Below are 17,558 nucleotides of genomic sequence, written 5' to 3'. Positions count from 1 at the left end.
AATTAATGAACCTCCTTTGAACTGCCTCCAATGCAACTACATCTCTCCTCCAAGTAAGGGGACATAAACAGTGCGCAATACTCCAGATGAGGTCTCACTAATGCCTTGTGCAGTTGCAGTAACACTTCCCTACTTTTATACTCTATTCGTTTAGCAATAAATGCCAAAATTCCATTTGCGTTCGTTCTTGCCTTCTGTACCTGCATGCTAGTTTTCAGCGATTCATACATGAGGACACCAGATCCCTCTGCACCAAAGCACTCTGAACTTTCTCTACATTTAAATAATTTGCCTTTCTATTTTTCTGACCAAAATGGATAACCTCACACGTATCCACATTAACTTCCATCTGCCAAATTTGGGCCCACTCATCTAACCTATCCATTTGTAAATTGATTATTTATCGTAAATTACTATCCCACCAATTTAATGTCATCTGCAAATTTGGCTATAGTAACTTCTATCCTTCTGTCCAAGCCATTAATATAAATTGTAAATAGTTGGGACCCGAGGACAGAACCCTGCGACACTCCTAGTTACATCTTGCCAACCAGAAAAAGATCCATTTTCCAGACTCTCTGTTTTCTGTTGGTTAACCAGTCCTCTAGTCAAGCTAATTAAATTACCCCTAACCCCATGTGATCTTACCTTGTGCAACACCTTATCAAATGCCTTCTGGAAGTCCAAATATACTACATCTACAGGATCACCATTATCCACTTGGCTTGTTACATTGTGAAAAAATTCTAGCAAATTAGTCAAACACGATTTACCCTCATAAAACCATGCTGACTCTGATGGATTGCATCTTGACTTTCCAAATGTCCTGTTATTACTTCCTTAAAAATGGATTCTAATAATTTCCCAATAACATGTTAAAATAACTGATCTATAGTTTCTAGAGGTGAGGGGTTTGTCTTACATCGAGAGATTGGGCAGTTTAAGCCCATTCTCCCTGGAGTTTAGAAGAATGAGAGGAGATTTAATTGAGGTATACAAGGTGAAAAGGGGGATTGATAAAGTAGATGTGGAGAGGATGTTTCCTCTTGTGGGGCAATCTAGAACAAGAGGTCATAGTTTTAGGATAAGGGGTGGCAGATTTAAAACAGAGATGAGGAGAAATTGCTTCTCTTAAATTGCTGTGGAATTCACTACTCCAGAGTGTGGTGGATGTTGAGACATCCTCCTCCATCGCGGTCAAAGTTGCAGTGGCTGCAGGTCCAACTTTGGTTCCCTGCCTCACCCTGGATCTGTGGGCTGCCATATTCTGCAGTGAGAGAATGCAGAGAGTTATGAGTGTGTGGTATGAAATGGTTGTTGAGGATGGAGTGAGACCAGTTGAGAGCGATTGCGAGTAATGAACACAAGAGGAAAATAAGATAAGGGTGAATGTGACTGTTACCTGTTGACATGGAGCTTTGAGGAGGAGGCTGGAGAGAAAGGAAATTGTGCAATAGCAAGTTGGATCAGTCAGAGGAGTGCTGTGCAAAGTGAATGCTCGGGGGTCTGAGAGTGATGGCTGCCAGCTGAGAGTTGTAAGGTCACCTTGCCTGATCACATGAGGTCATTAAACCTTTTTCGTTACTGGATCTAGGTCTTGGGCATCACACTTCTGCTGCTCATAGTCTGTGCTACTTCTAACCATGCCTATTTAGACGGGCTCCTGGCTTCTTCCTCCCAACTTAGGGAAGAGAACTTCTCCTGGCCTGAACTGCATCCATCAGTACCTACTTAGTCTGTTAACCAATGGCAGTCACATGTCTTGTTCTATCCTCCAGCAGTTTTCTCCTTTGCAGTGCAACATTCACTGCTGTCATTGTGATCCCTGTCAGGATCCTCCAAATACAGATCCTTCAATGTTATCCCGCTCACTGTCGCTGATTGGTCAGACAACGTGGAGTCAGAATGCTAATGCCATGGCTTAGTTAAAGAGCCTCAGTAAAGCCTGCTGAATAGTTCAATGGGTTCCTGGCACTAATAATCCCACCATTTCAACAGGAACTAAATCAGGAAAATTCCACCCACTGATGCACATTTTCAAAGAATTAATGTTCTACACTTTAAGAACCTCTGCATCTCAGTGAGGATGGTTACCTGGTAACGCATTCTTTTGCAGACAATTTGCCAAATATAATGGAGTAAACAACAAGATAGCTAGTTGTCTCAAGATGAGAACCATATTATCAAAAGATTTACTAGGATGCTACCGGGACTTGATGGATTGAGTTATAAGGAGAGGCTGAATCGACTAGGACTTTTCTCTCTGGAGCGTGGGAGGCTGAGGGGTGACCTTATAGAGGTCTATAAAATAATGAGGGGCATAGACAAGGTAGATAGTTAATATCTTTTCCCAAAGATAGGGGAGTCTAAAACTAGAGGGCATAGGTTTAAGGTGAGAGGGGAGAGATACAAAAGTGTCCAGAGGGGCAATTTTTTCACATGCAGGGTGGTGAGTGTCTGGAACAAGCTGCCAGAGGTAGTAGTAGAGGCGGGTACAATTTTATCTTTTAAAAAGCATTTAGATAGTTATGTGGGTACGATGGGTATAGAGGGATATGGGCCAAATGCGGGCAATTGGGATTAGCTTAGGAGTTTTTAAAAAAAAAGGGCGGCATGGACAAGTTGGGCCAAAGGGCCTGTTTCCATGCTGTAAACCTCTATGACTCTAAGTAGTAATGCTCAGGAAACATTGTATTTAAATTCCTGTAGATGCGATTTTTCAAAGGAGAATGACATGAGTATTCAAATCAAATTTGATGTGCAAGTTGCAGCTTTTTAACCTTCACCATCTGGAATTGTTTTATTTTATATAATGAGAAGCTTCAAGGTTCTCGGCCTTTTTATTGTAATCCTGTTGCATATTAGCCGTAGTCATTTGATTAGTTGTATTTCTGTTGAATATATGAACTCCTCTTTATTATCCATTCAATTTGACAGCTCACTGGCCTGCAAGGTATACGGAAAGATACAGTTTGAATGGAAGCATGGCAGATTAAATGACAACAATTTCCAACAGTGCACATAAAAATGTTCATCAAATTCTCTCTTAGTCACACTGATAATTTCTCTTGATCACAATCATTTCTGATTAATCATTAGTATAACAAAGCTCCAGATTGAGATATACTAGACACAGGTCCCCAAAAATCTCAACTTAAAAAAACAATGTACAACTAAAACATAGCCTGAAGAAAGGCCTATTGCCAAGATCTTCAAGGTGACTGGATAAGTTAAATTATTTAATTGAATTTCAGGGCTGTTATTTTTTAAATTACATTCCACAATTCAAGTTAAACAAAAAAAATCTACAAATGCTGAAAATTAAAGATAAAAATACAAAAAGCTAGAAATCCTCATCCAGTCAGTTTGTATCATCAAATTATCTAAATTTACAACACGGAGGCAATTCAGACCATTGTTTCTCTACCAGCTGATAAACAACTTTCCAGCCTAATTTCACTTTCCAACTTTACATGCATTCCAAATGCATATTCAATAAATTTTTTAATGTGAGGGTTTCTAACTCTGCCACCTTTTTCAAGCAGTGAGTTCTAGACCCAGATTAACCCTCCTCAACTCCCTTCTTACCCTCTTATAGTACTACTAATTGCATTAAATCTATTACCCCTGGTTATTGACCTCTCTGCTAAGGGAAATAAGTCCTTGCCACTCTGCCTTGGCCCCCCACAATTTTTACGCCACAATTAAATCTCCCTTCAGCCTCCTCTATTCCAAAGAAACAGTCCCAGCTTATCCAATCTTTCTTTATAACTAAAATTTTCCTCAACATTCTCAGAAATCTCCTCTCTACCCTCTCTAATATGAATACATCCTTCCCATAATATGGTGATCAGAACTGTACATGGTACTGTAGCTGATAGTTTTAGCATGACTTCCATTCCCTTATACTCTATGCCTCAGCTAATAAAGGAAGGGACCCTGGATATTTCCTTAACCGTCTTATCTACCTGTTCTGATACTTTGGGCATCTGTGACTTGTACATGTCCCTCTGTTCCTCTACATTTCTTAGCATCTTACCATTTAGTATTTCCTTACTTTGTTTGTCTCCCCAGATGCATAAAAAGTCTTTCAGTCACAGAATACCCGTTGATTATTATCTTTTGCTTCCTGCCACTGGGTCAACTTCAGATCAGTTTTGACCCTTGGATTACCTTTTGGATCCCTTGAATTTTTGCTTTTATGACCAATATGCTGTTGCCAAAGCTTTGCTAAATTCCACATAGGCTGCATTAAAATCGCCTATGCTGGTTAACTGTCCTTGTCAGCTACTACAAATTCAATCTAGTCAAACTGACCTCCCTTAACAAATCCATGTAGGTAATCCTTAATTAACCTATGCCTTTCTAAATGACAATTTAGATTTTCCCAGCCTGGGATACACTTCATCTGGGCTTGGAAACAAAGTAAAATAAAGTTTATTTATTTATAAGTCACAAGTAATGCTTACTTTAACACTGCAATGAAGTTACTGTGAAATTGCCATAGTTGCCACAGTCCGGCACCTGTTTAAGTTGATGCACCTAACCAGCACATCTTTCAGAACATTGGAGGAAACCCACGCAGTCACGGAGAGAACATGCAAACTCCACACAGACCGTGACCCAAACCGGGAATCGAACCTGGGTCCTGGCGCTGAGAGGCAGCAGTGCTAACCACTGAGCTACCAAGCCGCCCTTCTTGTCTCACTGTGCTTATCCCATATCTACATTATCACCCTTTTTTGTGAAGACAAGTGCATAGTATTCAGAGTATTCCTTTTTAGTCTTTACTTGACACTATTCTTTCTTTAGTTATCCTCTTACTCTTTAATTTATAAGACATCTTTGTGTTATTTTGATTTTACTTGCGTATATCTGATCATGTCCTCTCTTTGCTTTCCTAATTTATTTTTAAAATTTCTCCCCTGCATTTTCTCTACCGATTTTTGTGTTGTATTTAGCTCTTGTATCAATAATAATTTTTTTTGGCCTTATTTTACTCTGTATTCTCCTTGGACTACAGGCGGCTGTGGGAACATCCTGGTTCTGCACCCTCTTTATCTTTTTCTTGCAGCTATTGACATTGATTTACCTCCATGTAACTGCTTCCAGTCTACTTTTGTCAAATCACATTTTAGCTTAGTAAAATTGTCCTTTCCTCAATTCTGAACTTTTACTTTTAGTCTATCTTTACCCTTTTCCATAACTACTCTAAATTTAACTGAATTTTGATCACTAGTACCAAAATGAACCATTAAATCCACCTGTCTAGCTCCACTCCCTAAAATGAAGTCTAGAACGCTGCCTTGTTGGCCTTGCTAGATACTGGCTAAAAAGATTTTTCCTGAATGCATTTTAAGAATTGTGCGCTCGCTTTACTTTTTACACTGATTTTATTCCAGTTAGCATGATGTCAGTCAGACCTCACCTCTTGAGTTCAGCTTTTTGTCCATGTTTGGACCAAGGTGGTAATGAGGGCAGGAGCTGAGTGACCCTGGTGGGACCCAAACTGAGCATTAGAGAGCAGGTGATTGCTCTGCAAGTGCAGCTTGATAGCACTTTTGATACTTTCCATCACATTTTGGATGATCAAGAGTAGACTAATGGGTGGTAATTGGTCATCTTTACCATTTTGCCAGGTTGTCATTTTTGGAGGCCAATCATCTCAGCCCCAGAACAATGCTGCAGGAGTTCCTTAGGATTGTGTCCTTGGCTCAATCATCATAATGTCAAAACTGGGGATGTTCACTAATCATTGTTCAGGATTCATTTCCATTCGCAACTCCTCAGATAATGAAGCAGTCAGTTTCCACAGGCAGCAACAAACTGGACAACATCCATGCATGAGATGATAAGTGACAGATATCACTCATGCTCCTCTGTTGGGTCTGTCATGATGCTGGAACAGGACATACCCAGAGATCATGAAAGAGGGGCCTTGGACATTGACTGAATGGTCTCTAAGAATGACTATGGCAAACTATTGCTTGGCTAGTTTTTTGGGACCAGCTTTCCTAATTTTGACACAATTCCCAAGATGTTAGTGAGGAGGACTTTTCATGATCAACTGAACAAGTTGTGCCTTCTTGTGTAGATTGATGGCATGTGGTCCATTTATTTGTTTCAGTGTTGTCACAACACTTTTTTTGATACTACTAAGCAGCTTACTAAGCCACATCAGAGGGCAGTTAAGAGCCAAATACATTGCAGTGAGTTTGGAATCACATTCAGGCCAAACCAGTTAAAGACAGCATGTTTCTTCCTTCAAAGCTACTAATGAACCAGGTAGGTTTTTACTGACACTTTGGTAATTTCACGGTCACCATTATTGACACTAGTCTTTTTTTATTCCAAACTTGTTTAATTAATTACATTTAAATTCCCCAGCTGCTGCTTTGGAATTTGGACTCAAATCACCAGACCATTAGTCCTGGCCTCTGAATTACTAGGCTAGTTACGTAGCCATTATGCTACAATTTTTGTGTTGCTTGTCTTAGGAATTGCTCTCTGCAGAGGAAGTTAAGGGGAAATTTTATAGTGATGCTCAAAATTATGATAGAGTTAAGAGAGTAGCAGGTATGTGTCATTACCTAATCTTGCACTTCAGAGGTCCCTCTGAAATCAATGAAACTCAAGAACACAAAAATTAAAAGCAGGAGAAGGCCAGTTGGCCCCTTGAACCTGCTCTGCTATTCTATAAGTTCATGGTTCATTTGATTGAAGCCTCAATGCCATTTTCCTGCTGTCCCTCATAACTCCCTTGTCGAACAAAAAATCTGTCTAAGTCAGCCTTGAATATATTCAATGACCCAGCCTCCACTGTTCTTTGAGAATTCTACAGACTACAGACCTTCTGAGAGAAAATATTTCTTCCTATCTGCGTTTTAAATAAGAGACCACATAATTTTTAAACTATAGCCCCTCATTCAAAACTCCCCCACAAGGTGAAGTATCCTCTCAGCATCCACAAGAGCACAAGCATTACCACAAAGTGGTGAGCATGCACTTTTTGGTATTCCTGAGGAAGCACTTCTATTTTGATTTGGAAGTTAACATTCCATTCAAAGATTTTAGCTAATGTAGTGTGAATGGTTGTGATGCCACCAGGATTGGAACTCTCAGCAAGAGTTCAGTATGTAAGCAATAGTTTACCTTGGATGACCACAATCACAGTTTGAGCTGTTCCTCATGTCACATTTGTGAACCAAGTAGCCACGTCGTCCCTGACCCATCCTCAAGTTTGGAGTTCTCTAGAATTTCCATGGAAGGTTGAAACCTGAGACTTTATCACTTGGGTACCACTTGGGTAACCATGCGCTGATGCAGCTTTATGGAGTTCACTATAGATGTTGATAACAGGCCAACCTCATTCAAAGCAGTTCAGAAACCAGCTGTGCAGTTACCTACCATTCGTGCACCCACAATTAGGAGAACACATAGTAAGTAGCAATGTATAACTATCATGGAGGAAAAATTTGTTTAGGCTCATTTTGGCACAGGGATCATGATGAACAATTACTCTGTACCATGTTCTGTTGCTGTCTCTTTATCTAAATGAAACATGCTGCTGACTGCTTCATGCAAAGAATGGAGACTGGAAACGTGCATGTCTAGCAACTGTTTCAGCCAGTCTGCATGTCTTAAAGGCATCATGCCCCTCCAACAGGGGAGCTGCACTCATTGTACAAAACTTGATGTAGAATACTGTTGTCTGGAGCACTGGGAAAGAAGCAATTGCACAAAAAATAGAAAATAGGCAAGAAAGGATTTCCAGGTTTTCTGATATGGTGCTGGAGACATTAGTATAAGATGATGAAAGGAGGAGAGAAGCAATGTTTCTGTAGAGGATCAAGAGGTCTTCAAAGCACACCCTGAGAAGGAAAAAAATGGAGCAGGTGACCAGGGAGATGAATTCCTGGAATATGGCCTTGAGGAACTGGCAGCATGCCAAAATAAGTTCAGTGACCTCCCCAGGGTGGCCAAGTTCTGTGAATGCATCTTCAAATGGTATTTTCTACTCCCTGGACAACCAGCCTCACCTGCTGTTCAATGCACCACACTCCTATCACTCATCCATTAGTATTTTGCATCTAACAAGGCTCAGATCTAATGTTCAGAAACTCTACTCGTTACCATGAGAGCAGCCATGATGCCTACATTCTCCAGCATTCCCAGATGTCACAGCTTTTCACCACTCCCCTGCAACATGCCTACAAGGTTCGACACTTGCTGAGAAGGAATACCCACTGAAGAAATGGCTGCTAACACCAGTGAGAAATTCAAGGACGGAGGGTGCAGAATGCCACAACACCAGCACCTGAGCCACCATCAAGCAGATTGTAAGTCTCCTGAAGATGAGATTCAGATGCATGGAATATTCCAGTGGGGCACTTCAAAATACCTCAGCACGGGTTTTCCTAATCATGATGATCTTCTATACTTCATGGAACCTGGCGCTGCAAAAGACCTGGACACTGAGGATTTAACGAAATGCAAGGCAGCCTCAAGGTGAGGATGTGGACGAGGAAGCTGATGACTAAACTCATCATCCAGATCAACAGGAGGGGCTGCATCGAAAATGCCAAGATATAGGTGCAAGAGAGGCATGGCAAGTGCTTTTTTAATTTATTCATTCTTCGAATGCAAGTGTCGCTAACATGGGCCAGCATTTATTGCCTATCCCTAATTACCCTTCCATAGATGTTGGTGAGCAGCTAACAACTTAAGAGTTGATTAGGCTATTAGTCATTTCAGATGGTGATTATGAATCAACCACATTGGTATGGATCTGGAGTCAAATGTAGGCCAGACCCGATAAGCACTGCGTGTTTCCTTCTCCAAAGAGCATTAATGAACCAGGTGAGTTTTTATGACAATCAAAATTCATGATTATTATGAATGAGATCAGTATTTTAATACAGGTTTATTCATAAATTTAATCTAAATTTCTCCGGTTGCCATGGTGAGATTTGCCCTCATGCCTCCAGAACATTAGTTGGGCCTCTGGGTTACAAGTCTACAATGGAGTGGCCACCAGCTCTAGAGCCTCCTGATTCATTGTCATCAGGATGGTTTTAAGTAGGACCCTGCTGCTGATCCAATCTCTTTCCTTCTGTGGGAATACAGAAGAGGAATGTTAGTCACCCAATAAGAACAGGCACACATTCAGCCTACCAACTAGCTCCTGCCTCTGTGATCATTGGCATGCTGGTGGTACTGGACCACTCTTGCATCCCCTGTGATTTATTTTCATGGGATGGCTAGGCCAGCATTTATTGCCCATCTTAATTATCCTTGAGAAGGTGGTGGTGGTGAACCATTTGCTTGAACTGTTGCAGTCTACTTGGTAGAGGTACATCCCAGTGCTGTTAGGAAAGGAGTTCCAAGCTTTTAACACATAAAAGTGAAAGAACAACAATATACTTCCAAATCAGAATTGTGAGTGCTTTGGAGAGGAGCATGGGCAGTGTTCCCATGCATCTGCTGTCCTTGCCCACCTTGGTTATAGAGGGTGTGGTTTTGGAAAGTGTTGTCAAAGGAGTTTTGGTGAGTTGCTGCTGTGCATCGATACGGCGTCCAATGCTGCCATTGTGGTCAGCGCTGGTGGGCGTGAATGTTTAAGGTGGTGGATGGGGTGCAGATTAAGCAGGCTGCTTTGTCCTATAGTGTGTTGAGCTTCTTGAGTGTGGTTGCATTCATTCAGGCAAGGAGAGAGTTTACTGTCAAACTCCTGAATTGTGCCCTGTAGATGCTGGTGAGGCTTTGGGGAGTCGGGAGGTGAGTTACTTGCTGCAGAATTCCCATCCTGTAAACTGCTCTTGTAGCCACAGTATGTATATGGCTGGTCCAGTTCAGTTTCTAGTTAATGGTAACCCCCAGGATCTTAATGGTGGGGGATTCAGTGATGGTAATGTAACTGAATGTCAAGGGGAAATAGTTAGATGCTCTCCTTCCACGTCCTGCTTCATATGGACTTGGGCTGCTTCAGTACTTGAGGGGTCATGAGTATTGTTGAATACTGTGCAATCATCAGTGAACATCCACACTCTGACCTTAAGTTGGAGGGAAAATCATTGATAAAACAGCTGAAGATGGCTGGGCTTAGGGGACTACCTGAGGAACTGCTGCATCAATGTCCTGGGACTGAGTTGTTTGAACTTCATCAACCACAACCATCTTCCTTTGTGCCACGTGTGAATCCAACCATGGAGAGTTTTTTCCCCTAATTTCTATTGACCAATTTTGCCAGAGCTCTTTGGTCGAATACTGCATTGATGTTGAGGGCAATCACTCTCATTTCACCTCTAGAATTTAGTTATTTTGTCCGTGTTTGGACTAAGGCTGTAATGAGGTCAAGTGCTGAATGGCCTTGGTAGAACCCAAACTCAGTTATTGCTGTGTAAGTACCATTTGGTAGCACATTTCAAAACACATTCCTCACTTTGCTGATGATCGAGAGTTGACTGCGGGGGCAGTGATTGGTCAGATTGGATTTGTCCTGCTTTTTACGGACAGGACACATCGAGGCAATTTTCCACATTGTCTAGTAGGTGCCAATGTTGTAGCTGTACTGGAACAGCTTGGCTAGGGAAGTAGCTGGTTCTGGAACACAAGTCTTCAGTACTATTACTGGAATGTTATCAGGACTCATAGCTTGTGCTGTATTTAGGAGCATATAAGTTTTTAACAACATAATAAATGATAATTACTGTTGAACCAACCTCTTTGGCTCTGAAAAAATAACTTTAGAAATATGGACTGGAATTTTCCGGCTGTTCAAGCCCCGCCACCACTGTGAGCGAGGACAGAGAATTTGGCGCTCAGCCAAATCTCCATTCACTGCAGCAGGACCAGAGAATCCCACTGGCGTGAATGGCTGGAAAATTCCGGCCCTAGATTCTCATTTCCTGAAATGAAAATGAAGGCATATTTTTCAAAATAATTACTGTTTGCCTCTTTTATCTCTCTCTTTCAATCAAATCTGTATTCCCCAAAATTTAATTTGCTTTCCCTAAATTATTTAAATACAATATCATATACATTTCCTGCTTTTTACTTCCTGTTTTGGACACTGCATTTTTCATTGATCATAATGCAGTGTGATGGGTTGAAGATCTTCGCTTTTGCTTGCCCTGTTCAGACGTCATAGATTCTCAGCAGAGGATGTCACACCGAAACAGCCACCAGACTGCTGGAAATCTCTGCTGACAAGTTTGCAGAATGTTTATGGCAAGGTGAATGAAAATAACCATTCCTGCAACGCTGGGAGCAAATTTTGACCCGTTTTCAATTACATAGGCAAAGTATCATATAATTTGCTATCATAATACAATGCCACTTGAAAGCTTTTACTGTCAATAGGACAAATTTAATTTTTAACAAGAACTTTCCATTCTTAATTTTCCTGTTGCTACCATAAGCATGTTCAGTAAAGAAAATTACTTTGGACTTTTTCAGGATGAGCCTGTTGCACTTGGCAAACAGTGGACGAGAGAATCCGCTCAGGTCGCGTATACCACCCCAGCAGTTTCTTATTCACAGGAGTTGATGTACATCAATGGAAATACAAGCTATAATTACCATAGTTATGGAGGGCTGAGTGGTGGGAAGCAAAATCCACCTTCCTTACCAAGTGACGGTACTAACAGTGGTAGGTGTCATTACGTATACATTAATGATCATCAGTAATATCTCAAATGATTTCAATATGAAAAGAAAATCCTTTCCTAACCTTGCATTAGTTATATTCTTGATAACTATATATATATATATTCCAAATACAATTACACAGGTGACTAAGGACCTAAACTGAAAGAGGAGGCTTTAAAGTCAGTGAATGAGTGAAGGAATGTTATTAAGTTAATTCTGTTTCAGCAGCTCAGACCAGGATACCCAATGTTAATGTAAAGTTATTGGTTTTAGTGCAACAACATTGTCAAATTTATCCCTTATTAGCAGCTATCAATGTTATGAACATTAATTATCGACAGTTACAGTATCTGAATACTGAGAAATCAAATTAGTTTTTGTCAAGTTTGTACATAAGCCCCACCTAGAGCTGGCAAATTTCTGTATGAATGAAAAGCTCCCCTGATAAATTTGATCTATATTTATTATTCTTGTGATATTTAAGGATTTGTTGTATATTATCTGCTATTGCATATTGTGTTACAAATCTTGCCAAAGGGATAGTGGAATGTTAGATATAGAAAACTGATTGTCCAGGTCCATTTGAGTTTAAAGAAAGATATGCATCTAGAAGTGCACCTATATATAATGTTTCATTTCTATTTAAAGGCCCTGCAGATCTCAGCGTGAAGAAGTCACTTGCATCACACTCTGGATCCTCCAACATTAACAATTCCAAAACTCCACCGGCTCAGCTGAGTCCCACTGAAATAAATGCAGTACGGCAGCTTGTTGCAGGATATCGAGAATCAGCAGCCTTTTTACTCCGTTCTGCAGATGAGCTAGAAAACCTGATTTTACAGCAGAATTAATTCCCATCGAGCTACTCTCTTTACTGTTGATGATTACGTTTCTGGGCCAGCAACCTTTGTATTACTATACAGTACCATGGAATGATGGCTGTTGTAGTCTCTCATCATACCCCTGAATGTGAAAGAACCTCTGGTGTTTTCTTTTTGAGGAACCATTGCATTTTTAGCATAAAGCTTCAATCCGTTCTATTTCATATTTTCTAACTGAAGTAACAAATGGAATATGACCACAAATTTTAACCATCTTCAGTGACTGACCGCCAAGTAAAAACAACAGCATCAATATCATCTTACGTTCCAAGTGCAATATGAGTTTAAGGTGCTACAAAGTTTATTTTGGACAACTGCAGAGATAAAAAGAATTTAAGGAAGCTTTATACCTGTGAAAAATAATCATGTTGTAGTAGATGCGGAACAGAAGATGGGAATTTGGTGCTGGTTTTGGGGTGGTGATAATAGGTTAATTGGGAGGTAACAAAGCCAATATTATTTATCATATTGGGTTTACGCTCCTACTGTTATCTATCCCCATCTCACTCACACATAAGTCTATCCCTATGTGCTGGTAAATTAAATCCTGATATGGTGCCTGGATAAAACGCATCTGAAAACAAAATAGACATGTTTATTGGATTAATTTAAATCTGATGTTTGTTGGAAAAATGAAACATAAACCTTGTGGGATGTATTTCACTGTAGGTTGTATATTTTGCAAGTAACAATCTGAGATCTTTGTACAGTTTAATTTTAGAGAATTCTATTGAGAGGATGTCTTGGGACACCTTTTACTGTGGGATGTATTTTGCTGTAGGTTGTATATTTTGCAAGTAACAATGTGAAATCTTTGTACAGTTCCATTTTACAGAATTCTATGAAAAGAGGCCAGAAGACTTTTTTTTGATGTGATGTGCAAAATGTGCAGTTTACTGCAACATTTTGTTGTTCCCTAAAGCCTGTACTGACCGGATGCAGTTCTCTCACAATTACTGTGGGTGTACTTAAATTCTGTCAATTATTTTATAAATTATTACTTATACACAAATTGATGTTAATTTCTGTTGTTTACAACCATTTTATCTGTAATTCTTGGGTAAATTGCTTTTGCTTTTCATGTTAGAATATAATTTAAATTTTGTATTTTTGCTGTGCACTTAGTGAAGAGGTATAGTGGGGATCCCTGTATAGTTTTTACACTTGTGAATTCCTTAAAAATTGTCTCATTCATGTTGATTCTCATTTATGTTTTTGATAATTGTGTTTAATGAATTGGTAACATTTTGAGTATACGTGAATTAGTGTTTTTCAATTTGTTAACAACTCCAGACTGTGATTGTGAACTGCGTTATGTGCACTTTGTTCTATAGTAATTGGACAGCACTGACATCTAAGCTTTTTGTAATGTTTATTTGATTGATTGATTGATATACTGTTTAACAAAGTCAAAATGGTTGGTATTGTAGGTGAATATAAATGTGAGAAAACAGTCACTGCTATAATCCAAATATTTGTGGATTTTTCCTTCTACTGCAGCATATACCTCTTATTAGAAAGCTGGAACCAATAAATATTGAACAAAATTAGTTTTGAACATCTTGAAAAAAATGCAAAAATATACTTGTAGTAGAATGCAAGTGCTTTTCTTTCCTTGTTAACACCTAATTCTAATGAATTTTAGATACACATTTACCAGCAACAGTATGCATTACCAGGAAAAGTGACAGTAGGCTATTATAGTGTTTAATAGCATCAAGTGCTTACTGTGTCTTTTTTTAAGAGTTCCTACTCCTGCAGTGCAAACTTAGTAGTCCTTTGCGGAAGTGCTTACTTTATTCACATCAGCTGAGAAAAGAACTGGATTCAGCTTAATGCACTCTCTAGTCTGCTAGTAACTATTGTCAAACTCGTACGTGGACTGTTGCCACCCAGCCCAAAAACTGGAGGCTGTGTGGAATCTAAATGGATGGAACAATTTGCCCCACACTTTCCCATTCACTATTTGCATGGATCCTGCAGATTGTAAATATGTTGCCAGGTAGAAAATCAACCCCAACATTGTTATTCCCAGTCCGACAAAAAATCTCCCATGGGCAAAATTATTCTAATTTGCTGACAGAAATACAACACACTATCAATTTGACCATTAAGGTGCCATCAAATCAGTCAGTGTGTTAATTAATCAAAGGGGCTTCCCTTCCTTTAGTATGCAACTGTGACCATGGCAAGAGGATAATGCAAGTGTCGCCAAGTAGCCAGGGAGCTGCCATGGACTTAAGAACAAAGAACAGTACAGCACAGGAAACAGGCCCTTCAGCCCTCCAAGCCTGTGCTGCTCATTGATCCAACTAGACCATTCGTTTGTATCCCTCCATTCCCAGACTGCTCATGTGACTATCCAAGTAAGTCTTAAATGATGCCAGCGTGTCTGCCTCCACCACCCTACTTGGCAGCGCATTCCAGGCCCCCACCACTCTCTGTGTAAAAAACGTCCCTCTGATATCTGAGTTATACCTCGCCCCTCTCACCTTGAGCCCGTGACCCCTTGTAATCGTCACCTCTGACCTGGGAAAAAGCTTCCCACTGTTCACCCAATCTATACCCTTCATAATTTTATACACCTCTATTAGGTCTCCCCTCATTCTCCGTCTTTCCAGGGAGAACAAGCCCAGTTTACCCAATCTCTCCTCATAGCTAAGACCCTCCATACCAGGCAACATCCTGGTAAACCTTCTCTGCACTCTCTCTAAAGCCTCCACGTCCTTCTGGTAGTCCGGCGACCAGAATTGGACGCAGTACTCCAAATGTGGCCTAACCAGCGTTCTATACAGCTGCAACATCAGACTCCAGCTTTTATAGAAACATAGAAAAACTACAGCACGAACAGGCCCTTCAGCCCACAAGTTGTGCCGAACACATCCCTACCTTCTAGACCTACCTATAACCCTCCATCCTATTAAGCTCCATGTACTCATCCAGGAGTCTCTTAAAAGACCCTATTGAGTACGCCTCCACCACCACTGACGGCAACCGATTCCACTCGCCCACCACCCTCTGTGTGAAAAGCTTACCCCTAACATCTCCCCTGTACCTACCCCCCAGCACCCTAAACCTGTGTCCTCTCGTAGCAGACATTTCCACCCTGGGAAAAAGCCTCTGAGAGTCCACCCGATCTATACCCAATTTATACTCTATACCCTGTCCAATAAAGGCAAGCATACCATATGCCTTCTTCACCACCTTCTCCACCTGTGCTGCCACCTTCAAGGATTTGTGGACTTGCACACCTAGGTCCCTCTGCGTTTCTATACTCTTGATGGCTCTACCATTTATTGTATAACTCCCGCTTAGATTAGTTCTTCCAAAATGCATCACTTCGCATTTATCTGGATTAAATTCCATCTGCCATTTCTCCACCCAATTTTCCAGCCTATCTATATCCTGCTGTATTGTCCGACAATGTTCATCGCTATCCGCAAGTCCAGCCATCTTCGTGTCATCCACAAACTTGCTGATAACACCAGTTACTACACCTTCCAAATCATTTATATATATATATATCACAAATAGCAGAGGTCCCAGTACAGAGCCCTGCGGAACACCACTGGTCACAGACCTCCAGCCGGAAAAAGACCCTTCGACTGCCAACCTCTGCCTCCTGTGGCCAAGATGTGGAGATGCCGGCGTTGGACTGGGGTGAACACAGTCAGAGTTTTAACAACACCAGGTTAAAGTCCAACAGGTTTATTTGGTAGCAAATACCATTAGCTTTCGGAGCGCTGCTCCTTCGTCAAATGGAGTGGAAATCTGCTCTGAGAGTGGAAATCTGCTCTCAAAGCTGCTCTCATCTGACGAAGGAGCAGTGCTCCGAAAGCTAATGGTATTTGCTACCAAATAAACCTGTTGGACTTTAACCTGGTGTTGTTAAAACTCTTCCTGTGGCCAAGCCAGTTTTCTACCCATCTAGCCACCTCTCCTTGTATCCCATGAGCCTTAACCTTCTTAACCAACCTGCCATGAGGGACTTTGTCAAATGCCTTACTGAAATCCATATAGACGACATCCACGGCCCTTCGTCAACCGTTTTTCTCACTTCCTCAAAAAACTCCACCAAATTTGTAAGGCACGACCTCCCTCTTACAAAACCATGCTGTCTGTCACTAATGAGATTGTTCCGTTCTAAATGCACATACATCCTGTCTCTAAGAATCCTCTCCAACAACTTCCCTACCACAGACATCAAGCTCACTGACCTATAATTATCCGGGTTATCCCTGCTATCCTTCTTACATAACCGTACCACATTCGCTATCCTCCAATCCTCAGGGACCTCACCTGTGTCCAATGAAGAGACAAAGATTTCTGTCAGAGGCCCAGCAATTACATCTCTTGTCTCCCTGAGCAGTCTAGGATAGATGCCATCAGGCCCTGGGTTCTTAGAAACATAGAAAAACTACAGCACAAAACAGGCCCTTCGGCCCCACAAGTTGTGCCGAACATATCCCTACCTTTTAGGCCTACCTATAACCCTCCATCCTATTAAGTCCCATGTATTCATCCAGGAGTCTCTTAAAAGACCCTATTGAGTTTGCCTCCACCACCACTGACGGCAGCCGATTCCACTCGCCCACCACCCTCTGAGTGAAAAACATCCCCCTAACATTTCCCCTGTACCTACCCCCCAGCACCTTAAACCTGTGTCCTCTCGTAGCAGCCATTTCCACCCTGGGAAAAAGCCTCTGAGAGTCCACCTGATCTATGCCTCTCAACATCTTATATACCTCTATTAGGTCTCTCATCCTACGTCTCTCCAAGGAGAAAAGACCGAGCTCCCTCAGCCTATTCTCATAAGGCATGCCACTCAATCCAGGCAACATCCTTATAAATCTCCTCTGCACCCTTTCAATTATTTCCACATCCTTCCTGTAATGAGGCGACCAGAACTGAGCACTGTACTCCAAGTGGGGTCTGACGAGGGTCTTATATAGCTGCATCATTATCCCCGGGCTCCTAAACTCAATCCCTCGATTGATAAAGGCCAACACACCATACGCCTTCTTATCC

General features: G+C 41.1%; 1 protein-coding gene across 2 annotated transcripts in view; it reads left to right on the top strand.

Moving 5' to 3' along the window:
- Positions 1 to 13,999, top strand: part of LOC144496096 (nucleolar protein 4-like) — a 339,666-nt gene extending 325,667 nt beyond the window's left edge. The window contains exons 9-10 of one of the 2 annotated variants that reach the window (XM_078217066.1): positions 11,458 to 11,650; positions 12,298 to 13,999. In XM_078217066.1, coding sequence (XP_078073192.1) covers positions 11,458 to 11,650; positions 12,298 to 12,500 — 396 coding nt within the window. In that variant the 3' untranslated portion in view covers positions 12,501 to 13,999. The remainder of the gene's footprint in view (positions 1 to 11,457; positions 11,651 to 12,297) is intronic. The other variant, XM_078217065.1, reaches the window with a different exon arrangement.
- Positions 14,000 to 17,558: the final 3,559 nt, after the last annotated feature.

Source organism: Mustelus asterias, chromosome 7 (assembly GCF_964213995.1).
Source record: "Mustelus asterias chromosome 7, sMusAst1.hap1.1, whole genome shotgun sequence".
NCBI classification, from domain to species: domain Eukaryota; kingdom Metazoa; phylum Chordata; class Chondrichthyes; order Carcharhiniformes; family Triakidae; genus Mustelus; species Mustelus asterias.
Note: the sequence above shows the minus strand (reverse complement) of the source record. Positions and strands in the feature narration are given on the sequence as shown.